At 39.1% G+C, this 27,895-nt stretch overlaps 1 protein-coding gene across 2 annotated transcripts in view; it reads left to right on the top strand.

Moving 5' to 3' along the window:
• enox1 (ecto-NOX disulfide-thiol exchanger 1) overlaps positions 1-15,440 on the top strand; it is a 55,628-nt gene extending 40,188 nt beyond the window's left edge. Inside the window, exons 7-14 of one of the 2 annotated variants that reach the window (XM_061970866.2) lie at positions 1,913-2,125; positions 8,113-8,219; positions 8,494-8,611; positions 8,696-8,862; positions 12,132-12,236; positions 13,985-14,072; positions 14,289-14,374; positions 14,495-15,440. In XM_061970866.2, the coding sequence (XP_061826850.2) occupies positions 1,913-2,125; positions 8,113-8,219; positions 8,494-8,611; positions 8,696-8,862; positions 12,132-12,236; positions 13,985-14,072; positions 14,289-14,374; positions 14,495-14,626 (1,016 nt within the window). In that variant the 3' untranslated portion in view covers positions 14,627-15,440. Of the gene's footprint in view, positions 1-1,912; positions 2,126-8,112; positions 8,220-8,493; positions 8,612-8,695; positions 8,863-12,128; positions 12,237-13,984; positions 14,073-14,288; positions 14,375-14,494 lie in introns of both variants that reach the window. The other variant, XM_061970865.2, reaches the window with a different exon arrangement.
• Positions 15,441-27,895: the final 12,455 nt, after the last annotated feature.

Below are 27,895 nucleotides of genomic sequence, written 5' to 3'. Positions count from 1 at the left end.
TCTGTGGTTACTTTTTGGTTGGCCAACGGTTTACGTTGTATTGACGGCAAGTGTGGGAGTCGGTTCTGAAGTATGAAGTAAAGAGACGTAACTTCATCACCTCGCTTGGTTATTGACTCCAACCCAGAATATTACACTGCCCATACCTACGCTCCTTCAAAGGCTGTGCTACTGGCTGCAAAGCATTGCACTTTCAAATACAACAATGAGTAGAAAGGAGTATTATGTGTGTATATGTGTAAATAAATGAACACTGAAATTCAAGTATTTATTTTATTTATATATATATATATATATATATATATATATATATATATATATATATATATATATATATATATATGTATGTATGTATGTATGTATGTATGTATGTATGTATGTATGTATGTATGTATGTATGTATGTATGTATGTATATATATATATATATATATATATATATATATATATATATATATATATATATATATATATATATATATATATATATAGAATTCACTGAAAGTCAATTATATATATATATATATATATATATATATATACATATATATGTATGTATGTATGTATGTATGTATGTATGTATGTATGTATGTATGTATGTATGTATATATATATATATATATATATATATATATAATTCACTGAAAGTCAATTATTTATATATATATATATATATATATATATATATATATATATATATATATATATATATATATATATATATAAATATTTGAATTTCAGTGAATTCTAGCTATAAATATACTCCCCCCCTTAACCACGCCCCCCGGCCCCACCCACCTCAAACCCCCCCCCAAATCTCCCGAATTTGGAGGTCTCAAGGTTGGCAAGTATGACCCACGGACCATCCGTCACCGTCGTTTCATGCTAAGATCGCTATCGGTCGGCGGCGTGCGCGCTGACATCTGTTTGTGGCGCCGTACGGCGGCTCGTCGCCAACGGCAACACGAGCTGAAGGTGTTTCCTTTGTAGAGTCTTTGTCGTAAACTAAAAAAAAAAAATAGCGGTTATTATTGTCGAGTGTCGTTGTGCGACGTCGTGTAATGTGACTTTAATCTGCCGCTCCAGAAGCTTTTCATCTGCGCCGCAGCGCCTTTAAACGCTCACTAATTCACTCACGTCCTCGCCTCGGTGCTCCCGCGCTCCCATTGTCATTGAAATAAGACGGAGCGCTCTCAAGTGACGGACGTGTAATGTGGCGGCGCGCCTCTCAGCTGTGACGTCTGGGGAACAATTTGGACGCCGCCGTTGGTTTAGGCTGACTGGGCGCTAAAGGTCCCATGAAGGAACGCTCACATCCAATCCTGGTGACGCCTGCTCTTTGGAGAGGAAGCAGGAAGCAGGAAACAGGAAGCAGGAAGAGAAGCACAGTGACTTTGTGTGGAGCTGCAGGATGAATCAGTATTGGTCACTTCCTGATGAACATGCATGCTCCTCATTGATCACTTCCTGCAACATCCTGATGAACATGCATGCTCCTCATTGATCACTTCCTGCAACATCCTGATGAACATGCATGCTCCTCTTTGATCACTTCCTGCAACATCCTGATGAACATGCATGCTCCTCTTTGCAACATCCTGATGAACATGCATGCTCCTCTTTGATCACTTCCTGCAACATCCTGATGAACATGCATGCTCCTCTTTGATCACTTCCTGCAACATCCTGATGAACATGCATGCTCCTCTTTGATCACTTCCTGCAACATCCTGATGAACATGCATGCTCCTCTTTGATCACTTCCTGCAACATCCTGATGAACATGCATGCTCCTCTTTGATCACTTCCTGCAACATCCTGATGAACATGCATGCTCCTCTTTGCAACATCTTGATGAACATGCATGCTCCTCTTTGCAACATCCTGATGAACATGCATGCCCCTCTTTGCAGACAACCACCAGTTCAGCCAGGCCACGGCCGTGCTCCTCACCTGGATGGATCGTGGCGAGGTCAACCGTCGCACCGCCAACCAGTTCTACTCCATGATCCAGTCGGCCAACGGTCACGTGCGCCGGCTGATGAGCGAGAAGGCGCAGCACGAGGAGGAGATGGAGCGCGCCAAGGAGGCCTTCAAGTGCGCCCTGGTGGCCATCTTGACACAATGTAAGCATCTTGAAAGTCCTTCCTTGTCACAACCGTGGATTACAACCTTTCAACCAGTCATCCAGCCATCATCCATCCATCTACCTATGTGTCATCATCCATCCATTCATCCATCCATCCACCTATGTGTCATCATCCATCCATCCATCCATTCATCCATCCATCCATCCATCCATCATCATCTATCTGTATATCATCCATCCATCCGTCTATCTATCTATGTGTCATCCATCCATCCATCTATCTATGTGTCATGCATCCATCCATCCATCCATTCATCCATCCATCCATCCATCCATCTATCCATCATCATCATCATCATCTATCTATATATCATCCATCCATCCATCCGTCTATCTATCTATGTGTCATCTATCCATCCATCTATCTATGTGTCATGCATCCATCCATCCATTCATCCATCCATCCATTCATCCATCCATCCATCCATCCATCATCATCTATCTATATATCATCCATCCATCCATCCGTCTATCTATGTGTCATCCATCCATCCATCTATCTATGTGTCATGCATCCATCCATCATCCATCCATCTATCTCTCTATCTGTGTCATCCATCCATCCATCCATTATCTGTATCATCCATCCATTCATCCATCTATCTATGTGTCACCCATCCATCCATCCATCCATGTATCTTCCATCCATTCATCCATCCATCCATCCATCCATCCATCATCATCTATCTATATATCATCCATCCATCATCCATCTATCTATGTGTCATGCATCCATCCATCCATCCATCATCCATCCATTATCTGTGTCACCCATCATCCATCCATCCATCCATCCATCTTTCTATGTGTCACCCATCCATCCATCCATGTGTCATCCATCCATCATCCATCCATCTTTCCATCCATCCATCCATCATCATCTATCTATATATCATCCATCCATCCATCATCCATACATTATCTGTGTCACCCATCATCCATCCAACCATCCATCCATCTATCTATGTGTCACCCATCCATCCATCCATCCATCCAGCCATGTGTCATCCATCCATCTATCTATGTGTAATCCATTCATCTATATATGTGTCATCTATCCAGCCATCCACCTATCTATCTATTTATCATTCATTCATCAGTGTATCTATCTATGTGTCATCCATCCATCCATCTATCTGTGTCATGCATCCATCCATCCATCTGTCTATCTATCTATGTGTCATCCATCCATCCATTTATCTATGTGTCATGCATCCATCCATCCATCCGTCTATCTATCTATGTGTCATCCATCCATCCATCCGTCTATCTATCTATGTGTCATCCATCCATCCATTTATCAATGTGTCATGCATCCATCCGTCTATTTATCTATGTCACCCATCCATCCAGCCATCCATCCAGCCATCCATCTATCTATGTGTCATGCATCCATCCATCCATCCATCCATCATCCATACATTATCTGTGTCACCCATCATCCATCCATCCATCCATCCATCCATCCATCCATCCATCTATCTATGTGTCACCCATCCATCCATCCATACATGTGTCATCCATCCATCTATCTATGTGTAATCCATTCATCTATATATGTGTCATCTATCCAGCCATCCACCTATCTATCTATCTATCTATCTATCTATCTATCTATCTATCCATCTATCTATCTATCTATCTATCTATCTATCTATCTATCTATCTATCTATCTATCTATCTATCTATCTATCTATCTATCTATCTATCTATCTATCTATCTATCTATCTATTTATCATCCATTCATCAGTGTATCTATATATGTGTCACCCATCCATCTACAGTATCTATATATCATCTATCCATCCATTTATACATCCATCCATCCATCCATCTATCCAGGCATCCATGCATCCATCCATCTATATATCATCTATCCATCCATTTATACATCCATCCATCCATCCATCTATCCAGGCATCCATCCATCCATCTATCTATATTTCATCTATCCATCCATCTATCTGTCATCCCTCCATCCATCATCCCTCCATCTATCTATATCTCATCTATCATCCATATATGCATCCATCTATCCAGGCATCCATCCATCCATCCATCTATATATCATCTATCCATTTCCATCTATCTACCATCCATCCATACGTCCTCCATCTCCATCCACCCACCGTCCACCTATCCATCCGTCATCCTCTATCCAGCCTATGTCATCCATCCATCTATACATCCGCCATCCATTTCACATTCATCCATCCATTCTCCAGTGCACCCATCCACCCATTCATTTTTTTTCATGCACCTGTCTATTCACCCACTCATCCAACCCATCCTCCATCTATGGTCCACCCACCCGCCCAAGCATCCAACCATAGTCTCTGAAAAGGAAACCCGTGGATGTTCTTTCCTCCACTGAGGTTGGTCCAAAGTCAAAAACAAGTTGAAATGTAAATATGATGATGTGATCATGTGACCTGTGACATCACGTGTCAGCCATGGAGCAAGTCCACCTGCATGTGGGGGCAAACACACATGTAAGTACAACGTAAGTACAATGTAAGTACAATGTAAGTACAACGTAAGTACAACGTAAGTACAATGTAAGTACAATGTAAGTACAACGTAAGTACATGTGTGAGTACAATGTAAGTACAATGTAAGTACAATGTAAGTACAACGTAAGTACAATGTAAGTACAACGTAAGTACAACGTAAGTACAATGTAAGTACATGTGTGAGTACAATGTAAGTACAGGTGTAAATACTATGTAAGTACAAAAAATCAGTGTTCAAAAACAAGAAAAAAAATACAAAAATTTGAGGTATTTTATTTGAACTAAGCAAAATTATCTGCCAATAGAACAAGAAATGTTGGCTTGTCAAGACTTTCCAAAACAAGTAAAATTAGCTAACCTCAATGAACCCAAAAATACCTTAAAATAAGTATATTCTCACTAATAACAAGTGGACTTTTCTTGGTAAAAAAAAAAGAGACCTTTTTGCTCAAATATGTTGAAAAATATTCTTAAATGAAGTAAATGCTAGTGCCATTATCTTGACATAATGATATGCGCTCGGCATTACATTTCTTGAAACCAGCAAACTTATACTAAAAACTAATTTATTGTTCTTAAAGGGGAACATTATCACAATTTCAGAAGGGTTAAAACCATTAAAAATCAGTTCCCAGTGGCTTATTTTATTTTTCGAAGTTTTTTTCTAAATTTTACCCATCACGCAATATCCCTAAAAAAAAGCTTCAAAGTGTCTGATTTTAACCATCGTTATATACACCCGTCCATTTTCCTGTGACGTCACATAGTGATGCCAACACAAACAAACATGGCGGATAGAACAGCAAGGTATAGCGACATTAGCTTGGATTCAGACTCGGATTTCAGCGGCTTAAGCGATTCAACAGATTACGCATGTATTGAAACGGATGGTTGTAGTGTGGAGGCAGGTAGCGAAAACGAAATTGAAGAAGAAACTGAAGCTATTGAGCCATATCGGTTTGAACCGTATGCAAGCGAAACCGACGAAAACGACACGACAGCCAGCGACACGGGAGAAAGCGAGGACGAATTCGGCGATCGCCTTCTAACCAACGATTGGTATGTGTTTGTTTGGCATTAAAGGAAACTAACAACTATGAACTAGGTTTACAGCATATGAAATACATTTGGCAACAACATGCACTTTGAGAGTGCAGACAGCCCAGTTTTCATCAATTAATATATTCTGTAGACATACCCTCATCCGCTCTTTTCCTGAAAGCTGATCTGTCCAGTCCAGTTGGAAATGCATCTGCTTTGAGTGTCGCAGGATATCCACACATTCTTGCCATCTCTGTCGTAGCATAGCTTTCGTCGGTAAAGTGTGCGGAACAAACGTCCAATTTCTTGCCACTTTGGCATCTTTGGGCCACTGGTGCAACTTGAATCCGTCCCTGTTCGTGTTGTTACACCCTCCGACAACACACCGACGAGGCATGATGTCTCCAAGGTACGGAAAACAGACGAAAAAACGGAAAATAACAGAGCTGATTTGACTCGGTGTTTGTAATGTGTTTGAGAAAATGGCGGATTGCTTCCCGATGTGACGTCACGTTGTGACGTCATCGCTCCGAGAGCGAATAATAGAAAGCCGTTTAATTCGCCAAAATTCACCCATTTAGAGTTTGGAAATCGGTTAAAAAAATAAATGGTCTTTTTTCTGCAACATCAAGGTATATATTGACGCTTACATAGGTCTGGTGATAATGTTCCCCTTTAATGGAAAAGCAACAAGGCAACCGCTTGTTACTCTCTGGGTCTCCTAGCCGCTCAGGCAAATCATATTGTCTAAAAATGCATTTTTCCATTGATAACATGACATCATCGCGCCAAGTGCGTGCTCTTTCAGTCAATTAGTGCGCATATAAACAGCCCGGCCAAAAATTGTTTAATTGTAATTTTGAAGAATTTATCTGAATGTGCATGAACTATTTCTGTTCAAAATTGTTTGAAATGTCACATGTTAAATGTTTTTTTTTTCATGCTTGAAATAAGAAATGATTACTTTAAAAAAGTAGTTTTATACTTGTGAGTGTTGACGACACAGCTTTGCAACAGTTGATATTCTAGTTTCAAGCATGTTTTACTAAATATTGTCAGAGTATGTTGGTGACGAACCCCAAGATGCAGAGATGGCAGGCTTTGTCCAGGAAAACATGATTTAATTTACCACTATAGCAAAAAAACAAACAAAAGGGTACAAACAAAAGGCGCGCACAAGGCGGAGAACAAACTTGGTTATGAACTAAAATAGCACAAAGGCTAACTGTCGACAAGAAACAAAAACACTTACTGTGACACGAAGGAACTATGACATGAGCAGAGTGAACAAAAGTAGACAGAGCTACAACAACAAGTATTATGACAGGTAGTAGTGACATCGACAATGACAATAATCCAGCACTGACTGGAGGGGAAGGCAGGTTTAAATAGCAGCTGGCTGATTGACACCAGGTGTGGCCAGGTGCTAATCAGCCACAGCTGAGGGGAAGCAGCACTCAGGGAGACAATCAGGAAATGAAGACAAAATAAAAGCGCTGACAGAAAACTAAGACAAACGCAGAGGAAAAACTAAAACACAGTCAAACTGTCAGGGACAAACCTGACAAATATAGGTCATAACATCTCAGCAACAAGCTGTAATATCTTACTGAGATCATTTAGGACCAAAACACTTAAAACAAGTAAAACACTCTAACATAAAATCTGCTTAGTGAGAAGAATTATCTTATCAGACAGAAAATAAGCAAATATCACCCTTATTTGAGATATTTCATCTTACTTAGATTTCAGTTTTTGCAGTGTACAATGTAAGTACACGTGTGAGTACACTGAAGTATATGTGTAAGTAGAATGTAAGTACAATGCAAGTACCATGCCTTTCACAATGTAAAGCGCTTTGAGTCACTAGAGAAAAGCGCTATATAAATATAATTCACTTCACAAGTACATGTGTAAGTACAATGCAAGTACATGTGTAAGTACGACCTTGGTAAATAGGTTATACTTGTATAGCGCTTTTCTACCTTCAAGGTACTCAAAGCGCTTTTACACTATTTCCACATTCACCCATTCACACTCACACATTCACACGCTGATGGAGGGAGCTGCCATGCAAGGCCCTAACCACCACCCATCAGGAGCAAGGGTGAAGTGTCTTGCCCAAGGACACAACGGACGTGACGAGGTTGGTAGAAGCTGGGGATCGAACCAGGAACCCTCAGGTTTTCTGGCACGGCCACTCTCCCAACAGCGCCACGCCGTCTGCGTACATGTACGTACAAGGGGCGGGACCAGGCCATGACATGACTCCTCCCACCCCAGCCGAGCTAGTCCTGGGTCCGAGTCACACGGCACACACACAAACACATAAAAATGTTTTCTTTTGTGTCTCGATTCCCCTCCTCGCCCCCCCACCCCCTCACCCCCCTCCCCGGCTGACCCCAAAGTCGAGCAGATCTCAGCCGTGTTCGCCGCCGCCAGCAGACAAAAGGCGTGGGACCATTTCTCTAAAGCTCAGCGCAAGAACCTAGACATTTGGCGCAAGCAGTGCGAGGTTGGTACGCCTTCTTCCTGTCCGCTGTCCACTCCCACAGGAAGTCAGTCCAAAGAGTTTTGTGCCCAGTCCGTGGTCATTGTGGGGCTCCGCCCACACAAAGCTGGCCAGGAAGTAGACACGCTGTAATGAGAAAGCAGGCATGATGCTGGCGCTGGTAAGTGTACATGGAGGACCTGTCGCCATAGCAACAGTGCTGCAGAAGAGGAAGTGTGCAGAAGTGATAGTAAGAAGCGATTCTCCGTGGACGGTGATGATGTTCATGGCGTTCCAGGAGCTGACCAAAGTCCACGGTGACGAGATCGTGGGATTCCGACGCGAAGAGGAGATGGAGATGTCGGATGAAGACTCCGATGAAAGCCCGTGCAAGAAGATGCGCTGTGAGGACAACGGTACGTTAGAAAACACGGCGTGGCGTGCGGGGGCGTGTACGGCGCCTGACCGCGCCCCGTCTGGCCTTGACTCCTCCCCCCCAGATCAGAGGGAGGCGTGTCTTCGTGAGGAGAACGTCTCCCTGCGATGGCAGCTGGAGGCTTACGTGAAGGAGGCGGAGCTCGCCAGGAAGGAGGCGTGCAGAGAGGACAACAACAAGGACGCAGTCGGGTGGAACCTCCCGGACACTTCCCTGCAGCTGCTGCAGCAGGTTCTTCTTCTTCTTCTTCTACACTCATTTACAAGTCTTTGTACAGGACTTCAACAATATTAGTACAGCATCTAAACGGTATTCATACGGTATTTATACGGTATTTACACACTATTTATATGATATTCATACAGTATTTACACAGTATTTATATGGTATTTATATGATATTCATACAGTATTTACACAGTATTTATACTGTATTTAAACTGTATTTATGTGGTATTTATACGATATGTGTACAGTATTTACACGGTATTTAAACAGTATTTATACTGTATTTATATTATATTCATACGGTATTTATACTGTATTTAAACGGTATTCATTCAGTATTTACACAGTATTTATACTGTATTTAAACAGTATTTATACGTTATTCATACAATATTTATACTGTATTTAAACGGTATTCATACAGTATTTATACAGTATTTACACAGTACTATACAGTATTCATACAGTACTTATAAAGTATTTAAACGGTATTTAAACAATATTAGTACAGTATTTAAACGGTATTCATATGATATTTATGCGGTATTTACACAGTATTTATATGATATTCATACAGTATTTACACAGTATTTATACTGTATTTAAACGGTATTTATATGGTATTTATACGGTAATCATACGATATGTGTACGGTATTTACACGGTATTTAAACAGTATTTATACTGTATTTATATTATATTCATATGGTATTTATACTGTATTTGAACGGTATTCATACAGTATTTACACAGTATTTATACTGTACTTAAACAGTATTTATACGGTATTCATACAATATTTATACTGTATTTAAACGGTATTCATACAGTATTTATACAGTATTTACACAGTACTATACAGTATTCATACAGTACTTATAAAGTATTTAAACGGTATTTAAACAATATTAGTACAGTATTTAAACGGTATTCATATGATATTTATGCGGTATTTACACAGTATTTATATGATATTCATACAGTATTTACACAGTATTTATACTGTATTTAAACGGTATTTATATGGTATTTATACGGTAATCATACGATATGTGTACGGTATTTACACGGTATTTAAACAGTATTTATACTGTATTTATATTATATTCATACGGTATACGGTATTCATACAGTATTTATACGGTATTTATACAGTATTTATACGGTATTTACACAGTACTATACAGTATTCATACAGTACTTATAAAGTATTTAAACGGTATTTAAACAATATTAGTACAGTATTATAACGGTATTCATACGATATTTATGTGGTATTTACACAGTATTTATACTGTATTTAAACGGTATTCATACAGTATTTATACGTTATTCATACGGTATTTATACAGTATTTACACAGTATTTATACTGTTTTTAAACTGTATTTATACAGTATTTAAACTGTATTCATAGAGTATTTATACGGTATTTAAATGGTATTTATACTGTATTTAAACGGTATTCATACAGTATTTACACAGTATTTATACTGTATTTAAACAGTATTCATACGGTATTTATACAGTATTTATACTGTATTTATACAGTATTTACACAGTACTATGCAGTATTCATACAGTACTTATAAAGTATTTAAACGGTATATAAACAATATTAGTACAGTATTTAAACGGCATTCATAGAATATTTATACGGTATTTACACAGTATTTATACTGTATTTAAATGGTATTCATACAGTATTTATATGGTATTTATACAGTATTTACACAATATTTAAACGGTATTTATACAGTATTTCTACGGTATTATACGGTATTTTATTCCAGGGCGTGGCACCGCTGCTGCCCACTGCTCCCCTCACCTCCCAGGGGGTGAACAAGGGGATCAAATGCAGAGGACAAATTTCACCACACCTAGTGTGTGTGTGACAATCATTGGTACTTTATTTACACAGTATTTATACGGTATTTAAACTGTATTCATACAGTTTAAATACCGTATTTAAATGGTATTTATACGATATTCATACAGTATTTACACAGTACTTATACTGTATTCAAACAGTATTCATACTGTATTTATACAGTATACTGTATTTACACAGTATTTATACTGTATTTAAACGGTATTCATACAGTATTTATACTGTATTTATACAGTATTTACACAGTATTTATACAGTATTTATACGGTATTTACACAGTACTATACAGTGTTCATACAGTACTTAAAAAGTATTCCAACGGTAGTTACACAATTTTAGTACAGTATTTAAACAGTATTCATACGATATTTATACGGTATTTACACAGTATTTATACTGTATTTGAACAGTATTATACGGTATTCATACAGTATTTATACAGTATACGGTATTTAAACTGTATTCAAACAGTATTTATACAATATTTATACAGTATTTGTACTGTATTTAAACGGTATTCATACAGTATTTATACGGTATTCATACAGTATTTATACGGTATTCATACAATATACAGTTTTCATACGGTATTTATACAGTATTTACATAGTATTTATACTGTATTTAAACGGTGTATATAACGTATTCATACGATATTCATACGATGTTTGTACAGTATTTACACAGTATTTATACTGTATTTAAACGGTATTTATACAGTATTTATATGGTATTTACACAGTACTATACTGTATTTAAACGGTATTTACACAGTACTGTGCAGTATTAATCCAGTATTTATACTTTATTATACAGTATTCCTAGGGTATTTATACAGTATTCATACAGTGCCTTTACAGTATTTATACAGTATTTATACAAGACTTATACAGTATTTATACAGTATTCATACGCTATTTAAACAGTATTCATAGGATATTTATACAGTATTTAAACTGTATTAATACAGTATTTATATGGTATTTATACTGTATTTATATAGTACTTATACAATATTTATACGGTATTTATACAAGACTTATACAGTATTCATACAGTATTTAAACAGTATTAATACAGTATTTATATGATATTTATACAAGACTTATACGGTATTTATACAGTATTTAAATTGTATTAATACATAATTTATACGGTATTTACACTGTATTTAAACGGTATGCATACAGTATTTACACAGCTGAAATGTCTCCCTCTGCTGGAGGTTGAAGGAACTATTTGGATTAGTCGATACCCCATTATATTTAGAAATGTAATGTCATACACACACGCACGCACGCGCACACACACACACACACACACACACGCACACGCACACACACCTGCGATGTCATGGTAATGTGTGTATTTGGCTCTCAGCAGCTCCACAGACTGCAGGAGCAGCTGGCGAGCAAGGAGGCGGAGTTAGAGCAAGCGAGAGAGGAGCATCACTTCCTGGAAGGGGAGGTGCTCTCGCTCCAAGACAAGGTGAACTGAATCCTGTATTTCTTCTTCTTCTTCTTCTTCTTCTTCTTCTTCTTCCTTTTCTACATGTTCTGTCACTTATTCCTATTCTTCTGCTTTTTTATCTTCTACTAGCTTTTCTCTTTCTTCGCTTTTTTCTTCTTTTTCTTCTTCTCTGTCATTTTCTTCTATCAATGTTCTTCTTCTTGTTCTGATTTGCTTATCTTCTTCTTCTTATTATTATTATTATTATTATTCATCTTCTTCTTCTTCTTCTTCACTTGTTTTTTTCGTCTTCCTCTTTCTCTTCTAATTTTTCTTTGTCTTTTTCTTCTTATTTGTCTTCTTCCTTCTTTTATTTTTATTTCTATACTTGTTCCTATTCGTCTTCTCCTTTTTTTCTCCCACTTTTTTTCTTCTTCTTCGTGTTCTGGTTACTGTTCTTTTTCTCCTTTGTTCTTCTCGTCCTCCTTTTCTTTCTACTTTTTCTTATGCATTTTCTTCTATGTCCTGTTGTTCTTCTTCCTGTTATTATCATTTTCCTTCTTGTTTTTCTTATTTCTATTCTTCTTGTTATTGTTCTTATCTTTGGACGGCGTGGCGAAGTTGGTAGAGTGGCTGTGCCAGCAATCGGAGGGTTGCTGGATACTGGGGTTCAATCCCCAGCTTCTACCATCCTAGTCACGTCCGTTGTGTCCTTGAGCAAGACACTTCACCCTTGCTCCTGATGGCTGCTGGTTAGCGCCTTGCATGGCAGCTCCTGCCATCAGTGTGTGAATGTGTGTGTGAATGGGTGAATGTGGAAATAGTGTCAAAGCGCTTTGAGTACCTTGAAGGTAGAAAAGCGCTATACAGGTATAACCCATTTATTTATTATCATTTATCTTTTCTATCCTGCTGGCCCCACTATGGACTGGACTCTTACTATTATGTTTGATCCACTATGGACTGTACTCTCACAATATTATGTCAGACCCACTCGACATTCATTGCATTCGGTTTCCCCTAGAGGGGGCGTGGGGGGGTGGTTACCCACATATGCGGTCCTCTCCAAGGTTTCTCATAGTCATTCACATCGACGTCCCACTGGGGTGAGTTTTTCCTTGCCCTTATGTGGGCGTTGTACCGAGGATGTCGTTGTGGCTTGTGCAGCCCTTTGAAACACTTGTGATTTAGGGCTATATAAATAAACATTGATTGACATTGATTGATTGATTTTACTTCTTATTCTTGTTTTTTTGTTTGTCTTTTGTTGTGTTGTTTTTCTTCTTGTTCTTGTTTTTGCTCTTCTTTTACTTTTTTGTCTTTTCTATTTGTTTTTCTTCTTTTTGTTTCTCGTCTTTTTCTTCTTATTATTATTGTTTTTCTTTTTTTTGTCTTGTGTTTTTTTTCTTTTTTCTTTTAGTTTTTCTTCTTTTTCTTCTTCTTGTTTTTCTTCTTTTTGTTTTTTGTCTTGTTTTTTGTTGTTGTTTTTCTTCTTTTAGTTTTTCTTCTTTTCCTTCTTCTTTTGGTTTTTCGTCTTGTTTTTCATTGTTGCTTTTCTTCTTTTTCTTTTTCCTCCTCTTCTTTTCCGTTGTCCTCATCCGCTTCTCTCCACTCTTTTCTACTTTCTCCTATTTTTTTTTATTTTTTATTATTTTTTGTTCTTCTTCCTCTTTGTTTCCTTCTTTCTCTTTGTTTTCTTCTTCCTAAAACACTGGCGTTCCACAGGGCTCCGCCCTAGAGCTGCTCCATGTGTTATATTGTGATTGACTTCATTGTATGTGTTTCAGGGGGTCAGCGGGTGTCCCCCATCAGTGTACCTCAGCATGGGCAGGAGAAGAAACGTCGTCCTTTCTGAAAAAGAGGCCCTGCTTCTGGGTGAGTGATGATGTCATTGCGTTCATTATCACGGTTGCAAAGTCTTCTTCAGGGTCAAACTGTGTCCATCGTGAGCGTGTCACTGTGTGAACATCAGAACACAGGTTTTAAAAGTCAAATAAATTCAAACGCCTCATTGTGCAAAAGCGTGCGCGGCTTAAAAATCATCAAAAACATTTCAACAATGTTCTCCTCTCCTATCCTGCCCGACTTCAGGTGTGATTTCGACCTTCCTCCATGTTCACCCATTCGGAGCCAACCTGGAGTACTTGTGGTCTTACATGCAGAGACTCGACTCCAAGGTATACACACACTCCTCCTTAAAAGTGATGTTCTTGGTGCACAGTGGTGTGTGTGTGTGTGTGTGTGTGTGTGTGTGTGTGTGTGTGTGTGTGTGTGTGTGTGTGTGTTTGTGTGTGTAGGTGTCGGCGGGGCAACTGGAGCGCCTCATGGTTCGACTGCCGCTTATGTTCAGGCAGGAGCTGAGCGGCGTAGGAGCCACTTTGGAGAAACGCTGGAAGTTCTGTGGGTTTGACAGCCTCACTTCGGGATGACCCAGGATACACACACACACACACAGACACACACACACACACACACTCACGCACACAGTGATTGACGCAGTGGGCGACGCTCACGTTGACACTAAGGTGGTGAACGTTCACCGCCTCCGGGGACCTCCGTGACCTGCAGGGGTGTGTGTGATGTCACGCCAACACAGACTGCGTTTTCCTACTGATGAGAATCTTGTATTGGGGACTTTTGGCATCAAGCTCCGCCTACTTTCATGTCTTAATCCTGGTGGATGTTTTTCTTTTCTGTTCTAACGTCAGTCAAAGGCTTAAAATCTTTGTGTTTTGCTTTTGATGAATACGGAGATTTTTTTTATTAAAGAGGAAATCGTCAAAACGAGCTCGGTCGTGATTTTTTTTTTAGTGCTGTGGGCGGAGCCTATCCCTTCGGACTGTTCACCTGACAATCACAAGTATCTGATTGGTGTTTATCCTATCATTATACCATAACTATACGGTAGGGAGGGGATTCATATGGCCCCATTCATGGCGGTTTACCCGACACGTGAAACGTGACGAATTCGCGACATGCGCTATCCACTTTAGCTGCCAGATGGCAGTAGGGTGTTGAATATCTTAAAAGGTGTTTTGTGGCAATTCTATCTTTGACCACAGCATCAGTTGCTGTGTAGAGTGACACTTTTGATCATTTTCAGCAGACTGCATTCCTCTTACGCGAGATCCACCCAAGAATGGGGCCATATGAATCCCTTTTCTTCTGTATGTCACTATTATATGCATCATATTATTATTATTAGGGGTGTCCAAAGAGTTTATTTTTTTTAACCAAATTACGATTCTTATTTGTAGCGATTGTTAATCGATTAAAATCTATTAAAAAAATATACGTAGAGGTATATATACATAAATACACATATAGTATATATATATACATATACATATACATATATAATTATATGTACAATATATATATATACGCATATATACATATATGTATATATTCATATATGTGTATATACATATATGTACACATACATATTGTGGAAGGATGCAGAGTTCTTTCTTTTTATATAGCCATGTTTAGAGTAGCAAGTACTATTCCTTTGTCTTCAGATTGTCTGGTTTCTGTCTCAACTTTTGAATGTGAGAAAGATGCATCCCCCTCCTTATCTTATCAGTGTTGGGGAAAGGAAGGCATTCCTTTATGGGGGGACTGTTTGCGGATTCAAGAAGTAGGCTCTTTCCGTTTGAATGGCAGATCAACTAGAGCAGCCGATATGAATGTATTGGTGATGTTGAACTCTTAAAGCTTTAGTATAAACTTGAAAATATTCCAATTCTGTCTTGAGGGTCCTTCTTACTCAGCATATATGTCATCAAAAGAACTTGGGATTGACCAGTAACTTCATATATACACTATATTGCCAAAAGTATTTGGCCACCTGCCTTGACTCACATGAATTTGAAGTGCCATCCCATCCTAACCCCTAGGGTTCAATATGATGTCGGTCCACCTTTCGCAGCTAATACAGCTTCAACTCTTCTGGGAAGGCTGTCCACAAGGTTGCGGAGTGTGTTTATAAGAATTTTCCACCATTCTTCCAAAAGCGCATTGGTGAGGTCACACACTGACGTTGGTTGAGAAGGCCTGGCTCTCAGTCTCCGTTCTTATTCATCCCAAAGGTGTTCTATCGGGTTCAGGTCAGGACTCTGTGCAGGCCAGTCAAGTTCATCCACACCAGACTCTGTCATCCATGTCTTTATGGACCTTGCTTTGTGCACTGGTGCACAGCAGTGACGTGCGGTGAGGTTCATGACTGGTGAGGCACTGACTTCATCACAGTCAGATTTACAAACATATGAACCCTAAAGAGTATCTTATTCACCATTTGATTGGCAGCAGTTAACGGGTTATGTTTAAAAACTCATACCAGCATTCTTCCCTGCTTGGCACTCATTGTGTCATCCGGACCAAAGGGGAAGCAAACCATCCAGACTGTTATCGACGCAAAGTGTAAAAGCCAGCATCTGTGATGGTATGGGGGTGCAATAGTGCCCAAGACATGGGTAACTTACACATCTGTGAAGGCACCAGTAATGCTGAAAGGTACATACAGGTTTTGGAACAACATATGCTGCCATCTAAGGGCCGAGAAGGAGTACAATTGTGACTTGTTCAAAGTTAAATAAAGTAACACGACTCATGAAGTTGGGGGGTGGTCTCACGTATTTACATTAGTATATATATTTATTATACTTATTAACAGGGGCGCCGAAAAGGAGGTGTAAAGCAGACGGATTCTAGGGGCCCATTATGGAGGGGGCCCAGAGAGGCCCCTAATGATGATGAAATTATAATACAGAAAAAATAATGACACTGTGTTGGGGGCCCTGTAAAGATTATTTTCATGGGGCCCAAAATCCCTAGCGGCGCCCCTGCATAGTCATAATTATAGACCACTACTAATTACATGGCTTGCATCAGCGCTCATGTAGTTTCTGATGCAACACTCCCATCTGCTGGACAAAAGTAGACTCTGCAGCTTGTGGTTGATTCAACATGCAGTATTTCTGACGAGTTTAAGTCAGTAAAAACAACAATGCGCTGTGATGTTATTTACTGTAATGCATTCATTCATGTATTAATTCATATGTGCATGCAGTGGATGGATGAAAAGGTTACGCTACTAAAAAAGAGGAATATATTCAACTAAGTGAGCCAGCATCATTTATTTCACTCCCGTGCATTATGGTCATGGCTACATTAAGGAACATATGTTTACATTTTCACAATTTAACATGTCTAAAAAAAAAAAAAAGAAAGAAGAAGCATATAATATTTACAGGCCTATTCAACTGGTGGCCCGCCAAAGCTTTTCATTTGGCCCGCCGAACATGCCCCAAATACTTGATGAAACCATTAAAACAGGAGTTGGATCATGTATGCAGTACTCCCGCCACCCCGCAGAGGGCGACAGCGAAACGCATGTGTCACAGAGAAGCAGAAGTAAAGTGAGTAGAAGAAGACTATTCTAAAATAATCGAAATAAATTGCAAAAATCCGACTTTTAACAACGACTGGACAACAAAAATGTGAATGTTCTACTCCGAGCGAGTGCTCGAGTCATTGTTTCCTGGCGGAACTTTTAAGTGACGGACACATTGTTCCAGACAAGCAGCAACAATGGTAGAAACCCCAGCGTGTAAGCTTCCTCACGAAACTTGGTCAAACATTTGTAAGTAGATATTGTGCATGAATATATTTTATATGTATTTGTTTTGTCTTGAAAATTGTGATGTAGTTTGTATTCGTAGTCGTATTGTTATTTGTCTGAGCGTAACGACCAAGCCTCGTTTAATACATGTAGTGCTACATTTGACCAGTAGAGGGCGACAACGCTAATAAGTCACATAAAATGTTTAGTGTGAATGTTGTGTAGTTTCCTAAATGTGTAAACGTTTGTAATTTATTGCTTTCATATATCACACTAAATATTCGATTTTATTTATGTAAAATACACAATAGACGTTATACTATTGTTATGTTTATTTTATGTTTACATTTTCAGTCTTACAAACATAAATGAAGGAAGAATTGTAAGGAAACAAAACTAAGGAAGGAACATCGATCCTCAACAAAAACTGGAGCTTCTTATTCTTCATACTGTTAACTAGCTGCACACGCTGGAAACAAGTAGCAAAGGCAGAATAATTAATTTATTGACAGTGTAATGCAGGGGTCCCCAAACTTTTTGACCCAGGGGCCGCATTGGGATAAAAAAACGAGTTTGTTTATTTTCGTGGCACTTTCCTGCCACGAAACAGGCTGTGACTGTGCAGACAGATATCTGTTATTGACTAAAATGGATTCATTCATTCCTTTGGTGGATGATTGAATGGGAGGGATGGCTGAAAAGACAATCAAAGTGATCTTTACGCCATCACATTTTAACATTCTTAACTGTCGTACAAGTGGAAGAGGAAGTACAATTGTGACGTGTTCAATTTGAAATACAGTAAAACGACTCACTGTCATGTCATGAAATTGGTGGTGGTCCCATGTGTCAGGGCCTGTAATTATAATATTATATTATACCACAATTATTCAAACAAGAATGACAAACACATTTCGGGAGAACATCCGCACCGTAACACAACATAAACACAACAGAACAAATACCCAGAATCCCATGCATCCCTAACTCTTCCGGGCTACATTATACACCCCCCGCACGAATATATATATATATATATATATATATATATATATATATATATATATATATATATATATATATTATAGTTAGCATAGTCATTCATAAATACTAATATAGTCCTACTATATATTAATGGGCTTGCGCCAGTGCTCATTCCGTTCACGATGCAACACTCCCATCTGCTGGACAAAAGTAGACCCTGCAGCTTGTGATTGACGACAACATACAGTATTTCTTAAGAGTTAAGTCGGTAAAAACAACAATACAATGTACCACACGTGATGTTATTTGCTGGAATGCATTCATTCATTCATCTATGCACGCAGTGGATGAATGAGAAGGTTGTGTTAGTAAAAAAGAGGAAAATACAACTAAGTGAGTCAACATGATTGATTTCACCCCCGTGCAATATGGCCATGGTTACATTAGGGAACATGTGTTTACTTTAGCACAATTTAAAATGTCTGAAGAAAGTATAGGAAGATAATATTTAATTATATAACCCTTCTCCATGTCTCTTGCTAATAATTCATTCTCGCCGTGTGTTTTAACATGTTGACATTTACATTTTGTTGCTGAGAATGTGTTCAATTCCTGTGTTTAAACAATTACATTTCTTAATTGGGTAGATCGTAGGGCTGTGAATCTTTGGGTGTCCCACGATTCGATTCAATATCGATTTTTTTTCCCCAATTCAACACGATTCTTGATTCAAAAACGATTTTTTTCCCGATTCAAAAGGATTCTCTATTCATTCAATACATAGGATTTCAGCAGGATCTACCCCAGTCTGCTGACATGCAAGCAGAGTAGTAGATTTTTGTAAAAAGCTTTTATAATTGTAAAGGACAATGTTTTATCAACTGAGTGCAATAATGTAAATTTGTTTTAACTATTAAATGAACCAAAAATATGACTTATTTTATCTTTGTGAAAATATTGGACACAGTGTGTTGTCAAGCTTATGAGATGCGATGCAAGTGTAAGCCACTGTGACACTATTGTGTCTAATGATAATGTCAATGAGGGATTTTTAATCACTGCTATGTTGAAATTGTAACTAATATTGATACTGTTGTTGAAAATATTCATTTTTGTTTCACTACTTTTGGTTTGTTCTGTGTCGTGTTTGTGTCTCCTCTCAATTGCTCTGTTTATTGCAGTTCTGAGTGTTGCTGGGTCGGGTTTGCTTTTGGAATTGGATTGCATTGTTATGGTATTGCTGTGTATTGTTTTGTTGGATTGATTAATAAAAATAATAATAATAATAATAATAAAAAAATACAAAAATAAATTGATTTTTTTTAAAATGAGAATCGATTCTGAATAGCACAACATGAGAATCGCGATTCGAATTCGAATACATTTTTTTCCCACACCCCTAGTAGATAGGCAGGACATGAACGGAAAATGAATAAAAATGAGAGCATCACAAGTCCAAGAGAACAGGAAGTGATGTCATGTTCTAGGTCCTCCACAACCAAGACAGAATTGAAGTATAGTGGAGTACAACAAGCATCAGAGACAAGTCCATTTTGTTTCTTATTCAATCCAGCCAGAGTATCTTTCAGAATGAAATTGGAAGTTTGGCACCGGATAAAGAAACGACAGCCAGCAAGATAAACAAATAGAACAATAGGTTTGACCGCCTCAGGAAAGAAGCTCGGTCTCAGCCTGGAGTTGTTGTCACGCACTCGCATGGCTGAGGTAGTTGAGAGCCCAAGATGCAGGTGACAGGAGGACCACGTGCAGGTAAGACAGATTTTAATTGCATTGATGGGCAAGCTACTTGCAAAATGTTGTAAGCTAAGCGACAAGTTACTGTCGATTAAATGTAGCAAGCTACACTACAAGATACACAGCAAAAGTAGCTTGCTAAATTTAAGAGCTTTTCTATCTATGGTCCCACATGTATAATTTAAATGTTAATGACACTGAGAGTGTTAACTATCTGTCAACTTATTTAGTTTGCCTTTTCTTTGGCCCACCCCTATAATGTTATTATTTTCTCTACCTACAGTAAGAAAAATGCATCTACTGTATCTATAGGTTGACAAAAAAAAACCCAACAATGACGTGTGTGTTGTTTGGGAGCAGTTGTTATTGGTTATGTGCAGTAAAACTTTTCATGAACTCTGTCATGATCCGGTGCCTGGATCATGTGTTATTTTAGTTTGACTCCCATAGTTCTGTTTTGAGCACCCCTGGGTTTGTGGTTTAGTTGCCATGGGTGTAGATTGGTTTCACCTGCCTCTGATTAGTGGTCGGGACGCTCACCTGCCGCCGGGCACTAATCAGAAAGCTACTTATTCCTGTTTTTCGCCACACTCAGTCTGGCGGTCTTATTTGCTTCTTGCAACAGCATACTTGCCAACCCTCCCGAATTTTCCGGGAGACTCCCGAAATTCAGCGCCTCTCCCGAAAACCTCCCGGGACAAATATTCTCCCGAAAATCTCCTGATTTTCAGCCAGAGCTGGAGGCCACGCCCCCTCCAGCTCCATGCATACCTGAGTGAGGACAATAGGGTGACAAGAACTAAATCATCCAGACTATGGATAAATTGTATTATTATGTTTATCTTACCTAAAAATAAATATATTTATTAATTTAAAAAAAAAAAAAAAAAAAAATGTTTACTATATTTTGCTAAAAACATCAAAATTAATTGTATTTTTATTTGTATTTTTTCTGACTCCTTATTACAAATATTCTCCCGAAAATCTCCCGATTTTCAGCCGGAGCTGGAGGCCACGCCCCCTCCAGCTCCATGCATATCTGAGTGAGGACAACAGGGTGACAAGAACTAAATCATCCAGACTAGGGATACATTGTATTATTATGTTTATCTTACCTAAAAATAAATATATTAATTAAAAAAAAAAAAAAAAAATGTTTACTATATTTTGCTAAAAACATCAAAATTAATTGTATTTTTATTTGTATTTTTTCTGACTCCTTATTACAAATATTCTCCCGAAAATCTCCCGATTTTCAGCCGGAGCTGGAGGCCACGCCCCCTCCAGCTCCATGCATACCTGAGTGAGGACAACAGGGTGACAAGAACTAAATCATCCAGACTAGGGATAAATTGTATTATTATGTTTATCTTACCTAAAAATAAATATATTAGTAATTTAAAATTAAAATAAATAAATAAATGTTTACTATATTTTGCTAAAAACATCAAAAATTAATTGTATTTTTATTTGTATTTTTTCTGACTCCTTATTACAAATATTCTCCCGAAAATCTCCCGATTTTCAGCCGGCGCTGGAGGCCACGCCCCCTCCAGCTCCATGCATACCTGAGTGAGGACAGCCTTTTTTCCCTACGGGAGGACACCAGGGTGACAAGAACTAAATCATCCAGACTAGGGATAAATTGTATTATTATGTTTATCTTACCTAAAAATAAATATATTTATTAATTTAAAAAAAAAATAAAAAAATAAAAATGTTTACTATATTTTGCTAAAAACATCAAAATTAATTGTATTTTTATTTGTATTTTTTCTGACTCCTTATTACATCCAGCCATAGATCTATGCATTAAAATAATGTATAGACTATAATGTATATACTTTTTATTTTATTTTATTTTTTTTTTTTTTTTTTAGACCAGTTGATCTGCCGTTTCTTTTCTTTTCTCCTCTGCTCCCCCCTATCCCTGTGGAGGGGGAGACACACAGGTCCGGTGGCCATGGATGGGGTGCTGGCTGTCCGGGGTCGGGACCCGGGGTGGACCGCTCGTCTTTGTATCGGTTGGGAACATCTCTGCGCTGCTGACCCGTCTCCGCTCGGGATGGTTTCCTGCTGACCCCACTGTGGACTGGACTCTTACTGTTATGCTGGATCCACTATGGACTGTACTCTCACAATATTATGTTAGACCCACTCGACATCCATTGCATCCGGTCTCCCCTAGAGGGGGGGTTACCCACATATGCGGTCCTCTCCAAGGTTTCTCATAGTCATTCACATCGACGTCCCACTGGGGTGAGTTTTTCCTTGCCCTTATGTGGGCTCTGTACCGAGGATGTCGTTGTGGCTTGTGCAGCCCTTTGAGACACTTGTGATTTAGGGCTATATAAATAAACATTGATTGATTGATTGATTGATAAACATATTTGAAATAATTAATTTTAAATTATCATAATAATTAATTTAAAATGACCATATTTAATTATTAAAAATAATTGCTTGTTTATCAACAACTTTAGCATTTTATTCATTACATTTTGAAGCTCTCAGAAGCCAAGTTATGTTATATTCCTTAAGATTTATTTATGCAAGTTTGAAGTATCAATTCTCTAAACACAGTTTTGTTTGCATATTTTCAGGATGTAGATATATATATATATATATATATAGCTGTCAATATACTCCTCCCTTCTTAACCACGCCCCCAACCACGCCCCGCCCCACCCCCGACCACACCCCCACCACCTCCCGAAATCGGAGGTCTCAAGGTTGGCAAGTATGTGCAACAGTGACTTGGTTGACCTTATTTCACTCCTGAGCTAAGCTTCGCCATTTGGTTTGCCTGTTTCAATGCTAAGCTTTCGCGCTGGCTATTAGTTTTGCTTCCCGTGCTATCGGCACGCTTGTTTTGTTTGTTTTGGATCCTGTATGATTTATGAGAATAAATCATTGTCTCACCTGCACCTTGCCTCCGGAGTTTCCGTCTGCATCCTGGGAGAACGATCCACGCATAAACATGCGACCACGCCATAACAGGAGAAAAATAACACATGATCTGGGCAACGGATCATGACAAACTCACCTTAATGTGTGTTCCTAAATTTGTGTTGGACGTCTTCGATGAAGACATAGTAAAAAACTAAAATCCAAGGTTTGGGGCGTTGCTTTCTCTAAACCAGTGGTTTTTAACCTTGTTGGAGGTACCGAACCCCACCAGTTTCATATTTACATTAACCAAACCCTTCTTTAGTGAAAAATAAAATATATATTTTTTCAAATTCAAGACAAAGTTATATGTTTTATTACTGGTGCACAAAATGAACCGTGCATGAACATCACCTTGTTCAAATAACAAAACCAACACAGTGCATGAACTCACAACAAATTACACACCTGCAAATCAGATGGAAATTAGAAGGAACATTGTTTGGGAGTATCCACAATACACGATGAGTCGGGTGTGTCTTGACCTTCTGCCAAACCCGATCGAACCCAGGTTAAGAACCACTGCTCTAAACGCATGAATGGGTGTAAATATGGCCAAGGACACGCATTATTGTGGGTTTCCTGCACATTGTCTTCCTTACTAAAGGAAAAATCTAATCTGCGGGAGAGAATCCCTCTGCCGTTTTCAATATTGTTCTTTTTTTTTGAGTGGTCAGCTTGAAGCATCCCACTGTCTCCGACTCCGTCTTGGTTTCGATGACCTGCCTTTTCTTGCCTCTGATTGGCCAGTCCGTAATCGTAGCCAATTGTGACTCATCATACGAACACCAACCGATCATCATGGATTTTCTCCGTATGTACATCATACGGAGAAACGTCATATAGTTTATTCTGTACGCATGTAGCATCATCTACAACAAAACTTTTAAATTTGGACTAATTTAGTTAATCACACATACAGTTCGAAGAATATACAAATTATTTCAGCATACTTTTAAAAGAGCAGTTTCTTTCATTCAAAACTTTCAGCTCACTTTTATACTATACTCATCCTGCCTTATCCGGCCCGCGGGTCGTACGTTTGACACTCCTACATTAAACATATGTTTTTTTTCTTGCAATCAAAGAACAATTTTGGTATTAAACAAAATAGTGACCATTCTAGACAACTACTCTTTTAGTAGTAAGTAAGCAAACAAAGGCTCTTATTTGTCTGCTGACGTATGCAGTAACATATTGTGTCATTTATCATTCTATTATTTTGGCAAAATTATGAGGGACAAGCTGTAGAAAATTGATTATTAGTCTACTTGTTCATTTACTGTTAATGTCTGCTTGCTTTCTGTTTCTGTATACACTTCTGTTAAAATGTAATAATCTCTTATTCTTCTAGTTGTTTGGGTACTTTACATAAGTTTCGGGTGATACCACAAATTCTGCTACCAATCCCATACCAAGTAGTTACACTATACCAGGGGTCGGCAACCCGCGGCTCCGGAGCCGCATGCGGCTCTTTGATCACTCTGATGCGGCTCAGCAGCTTACTTGCTGACCCCCCCAATTTTCCCGTGAGACTTCCGGATTTCAGTACCTCTCGCAGAAAACTTCCGGGATTATTATTCACCGATTTTCACCCTTACAGCTATAATAAGGGCGTGCCATGATGGTACGACATTTGGCGCCCTCTACAATCTGTATTAACAGCGTGCCAGTCCAACACTTCATTTACGATATACATCATCTGCTTGCACACATATGTGACAGCAAGGCATACTTGGTCAACAGCCACACAGGTTACACTGACGGTGACCATATAAAACAACTTTAACACTCTTACTAATAATGCGCCACACTTTGAACCAAAACCAAACAAGAATGACAAACACATTTCGGGAGAACATCCGCACCTTAACACAACATAAACACAACAGAACAAACACCCAGAATCCCATGCAGCCCTGACTCTTCCGGGCTACATTATACACCCCTGCTACCACCAAACCCCGCCCCCACCCCAACCCTGCTCCCTCACACATCAAACCCCCCCTCTCTGTGCATCGGTTGAGGTGGGCGGGGTTTGGTAGCAGGGGTGTATAATGTAGCCCGGAAGAGTTAGGGCTGCATTGGATTCTGGGTATTTGTCCTGTTGTGTTTATGTTGTGTTACGGTGCAGATGTTCTCCCGAAATGTGTTTGTCATTCTTTTTTGGTGTGGGTTCAAAGTGTGGCGCATTATTAGTAAGAGTGTTAAAGTTTTTTTTTTACCGCCACCGTCAGTGTAACGTGTGGTTGTTGAGTAAGTATGCCTTGCTGTCACCCACGTGAGCAAGCGGAAGCCCCATTCAACATGTGGCTGATCAGGCACGCTGGCTGTAGTGGGCGCTATATGCTGTATCATCACGACACGCACGTCGTTGACAACCAATATTCATAAAACCCGCGTGCCGCACCAGCTTAAAAATTCCATAAAAGGTGTGGGCAGCGTGTCTGAGACCCCTGGTTTATACATAGCACAAAGCAATAAAAAAAACTTTGTATGCAGTGTTATTTCATTTAAAATTTCAAAAATTTTTGCGGCTCCCATTGTTTTCTATAATTTGTGAAACTGGTCAAAATGGCTCTTTGACTGGTAAAGGTTGCCGACCCCTGCACTATACGTATGCGTAGCTTAACATGCGGCAGTCTGCTCGTTTTACCAGCAATGTCACAACGTGAAGACGGTGCGTCATCATGTCCGTTGAAAGAAAATACCTGTATTTTTCAGAAGTAGTATAGTATTGTTTTAATTCATTAATATTGCGGTACTTTATTATACCGTACAAACCTACATGGACCTTTTTTCTACTGTGGCATATATCCATCCATTTTCTACCGCTTATTCCCTTTGGGGTCGCGGGGGGCGCTGGAGCCTATCTCAGCTACAATCGAGCGGAAGGCGGGGTACACCCTGGACAAGTCGCCACCTCATCGCAGGGCCAACACAGATAGACAGACAACATTCACACTCACATTCACACACTAGGGCCAATTTGTTTTAGTGTTGCCAATCAACCTATCCCCAGGTGCATGTCTTTGGAGGTGGGAGGAACCCACGCAGTCACGGGGAGAACATGCAAACTCCACACAGAAAGATCCCGAGCCCGGGATTGAACCCAAGACTACTCAGGACCTTCGTATTGTGAGGCAGATGCACTAACCCCTCTACCACCGTGCTGCCCTGTGGCATATACTGTGGTTTTATTCTGCCAATTACGATCTTCCTCAATCACATCTATTAACTGTACATTTCCTGATTTATTTATGGTGAGTGTTATTGACTATAATATCTGAAAAAGGAACCACAAAATCACCTCACTTTTTAGGATGTTAACTAGTGAGCCATAAATGTAGGTATCGATCCAATACGTTGTAGTTACAGGGGCAGTATTGGCCGTACCAAAACTGATACCAATGCTTTTTACTTGAAAATATTTAGGTTTACTGAGCATTTTTCCTTCCTTCCTTTCTTAAGCAAAAGATAGTTGTCAAGTTCTCCAGGTTTTTTCACAGCCGTGCCCAAACTTGAAAGGGCCAGTTGGACTCAGGAAGGACTCAAAGGGACCACTCGATCCTTTTTCCTTGTGATTTATTGATGTTTGATTTGAAGCAGTAAAATAAAGTGGGTTATCGGTGTAAATGAATGGATGAACAGAATGAATAGTGGAATAGTTGAATAGTAGATAGCTGAATAGTAGAATAGTCAACTATTCAACTATTCACCTATTCGACTATTCGACTATTCGACACACCCAAACCTCTTTGAAGAAGTGGATGTGGCTATGCATAGATCCAAAACACACTTTGCCCGGTCTATGAGAACTACAGCAGTGAAATATCAGGAAATTGCTGAAACCAAGATGACGAGAGCTGGCAGAGAGTTCTTAGACTGGTGGAAATGGGAAGGCATTGGAGCCGCCTGCGAACCCAAGTGTGGGGGATGCCGGTGCGGCAACTGTCAACCAGGAGGAAAACAAATGACTATAAAAGAGGAAAAAGAGCTGGAAATCATAAGGAAAGGCCTCACCTATGTCAAAGCAGATGTACATAGTGACGAACCACACTGGGACACGAAATATCCCTGGATTGAAGATCCAACCTCGCTGCCCAACAACAGGAGTGCAGTTCAGGCCACTTTCCTGCGAACAGAGAAGCAGCTCAAGAAAGAACCAGAGTGGCGAGTGGCATACACCGCTCAAGTCCATGAGATGGTGGCAAGGAAATCGGCAAAGAAACTCACCAAAGAGACCATTGCTATAGGTAGCAATGGTCTCTTTGGTGAGTTTCTTTGCCGATTTTTGTACTATTTAGTCAATAGTACAGAATAACTAAACAAAAGATACAATTACAATCCATCATTTAATAAATTTGTTTTTTTGCCCTCAAAGTCC

The sequence above is a fragment of the Nerophis lumbriciformis genome, linkage group LG13 (genome assembly GCF_033978685.3).
Source record: "Nerophis lumbriciformis linkage group LG13, RoL_Nlum_v2.1, whole genome shotgun sequence".
Lineage (NCBI taxonomy): Eukaryota > Metazoa > Chordata > Actinopteri > Syngnathiformes > Syngnathidae > Nerophis > Nerophis lumbriciformis.
The sequence above is the reverse complement of the archived record's forward strand: the minus strand, read 5'-3'. Positions and strand labels throughout refer to the sequence as shown.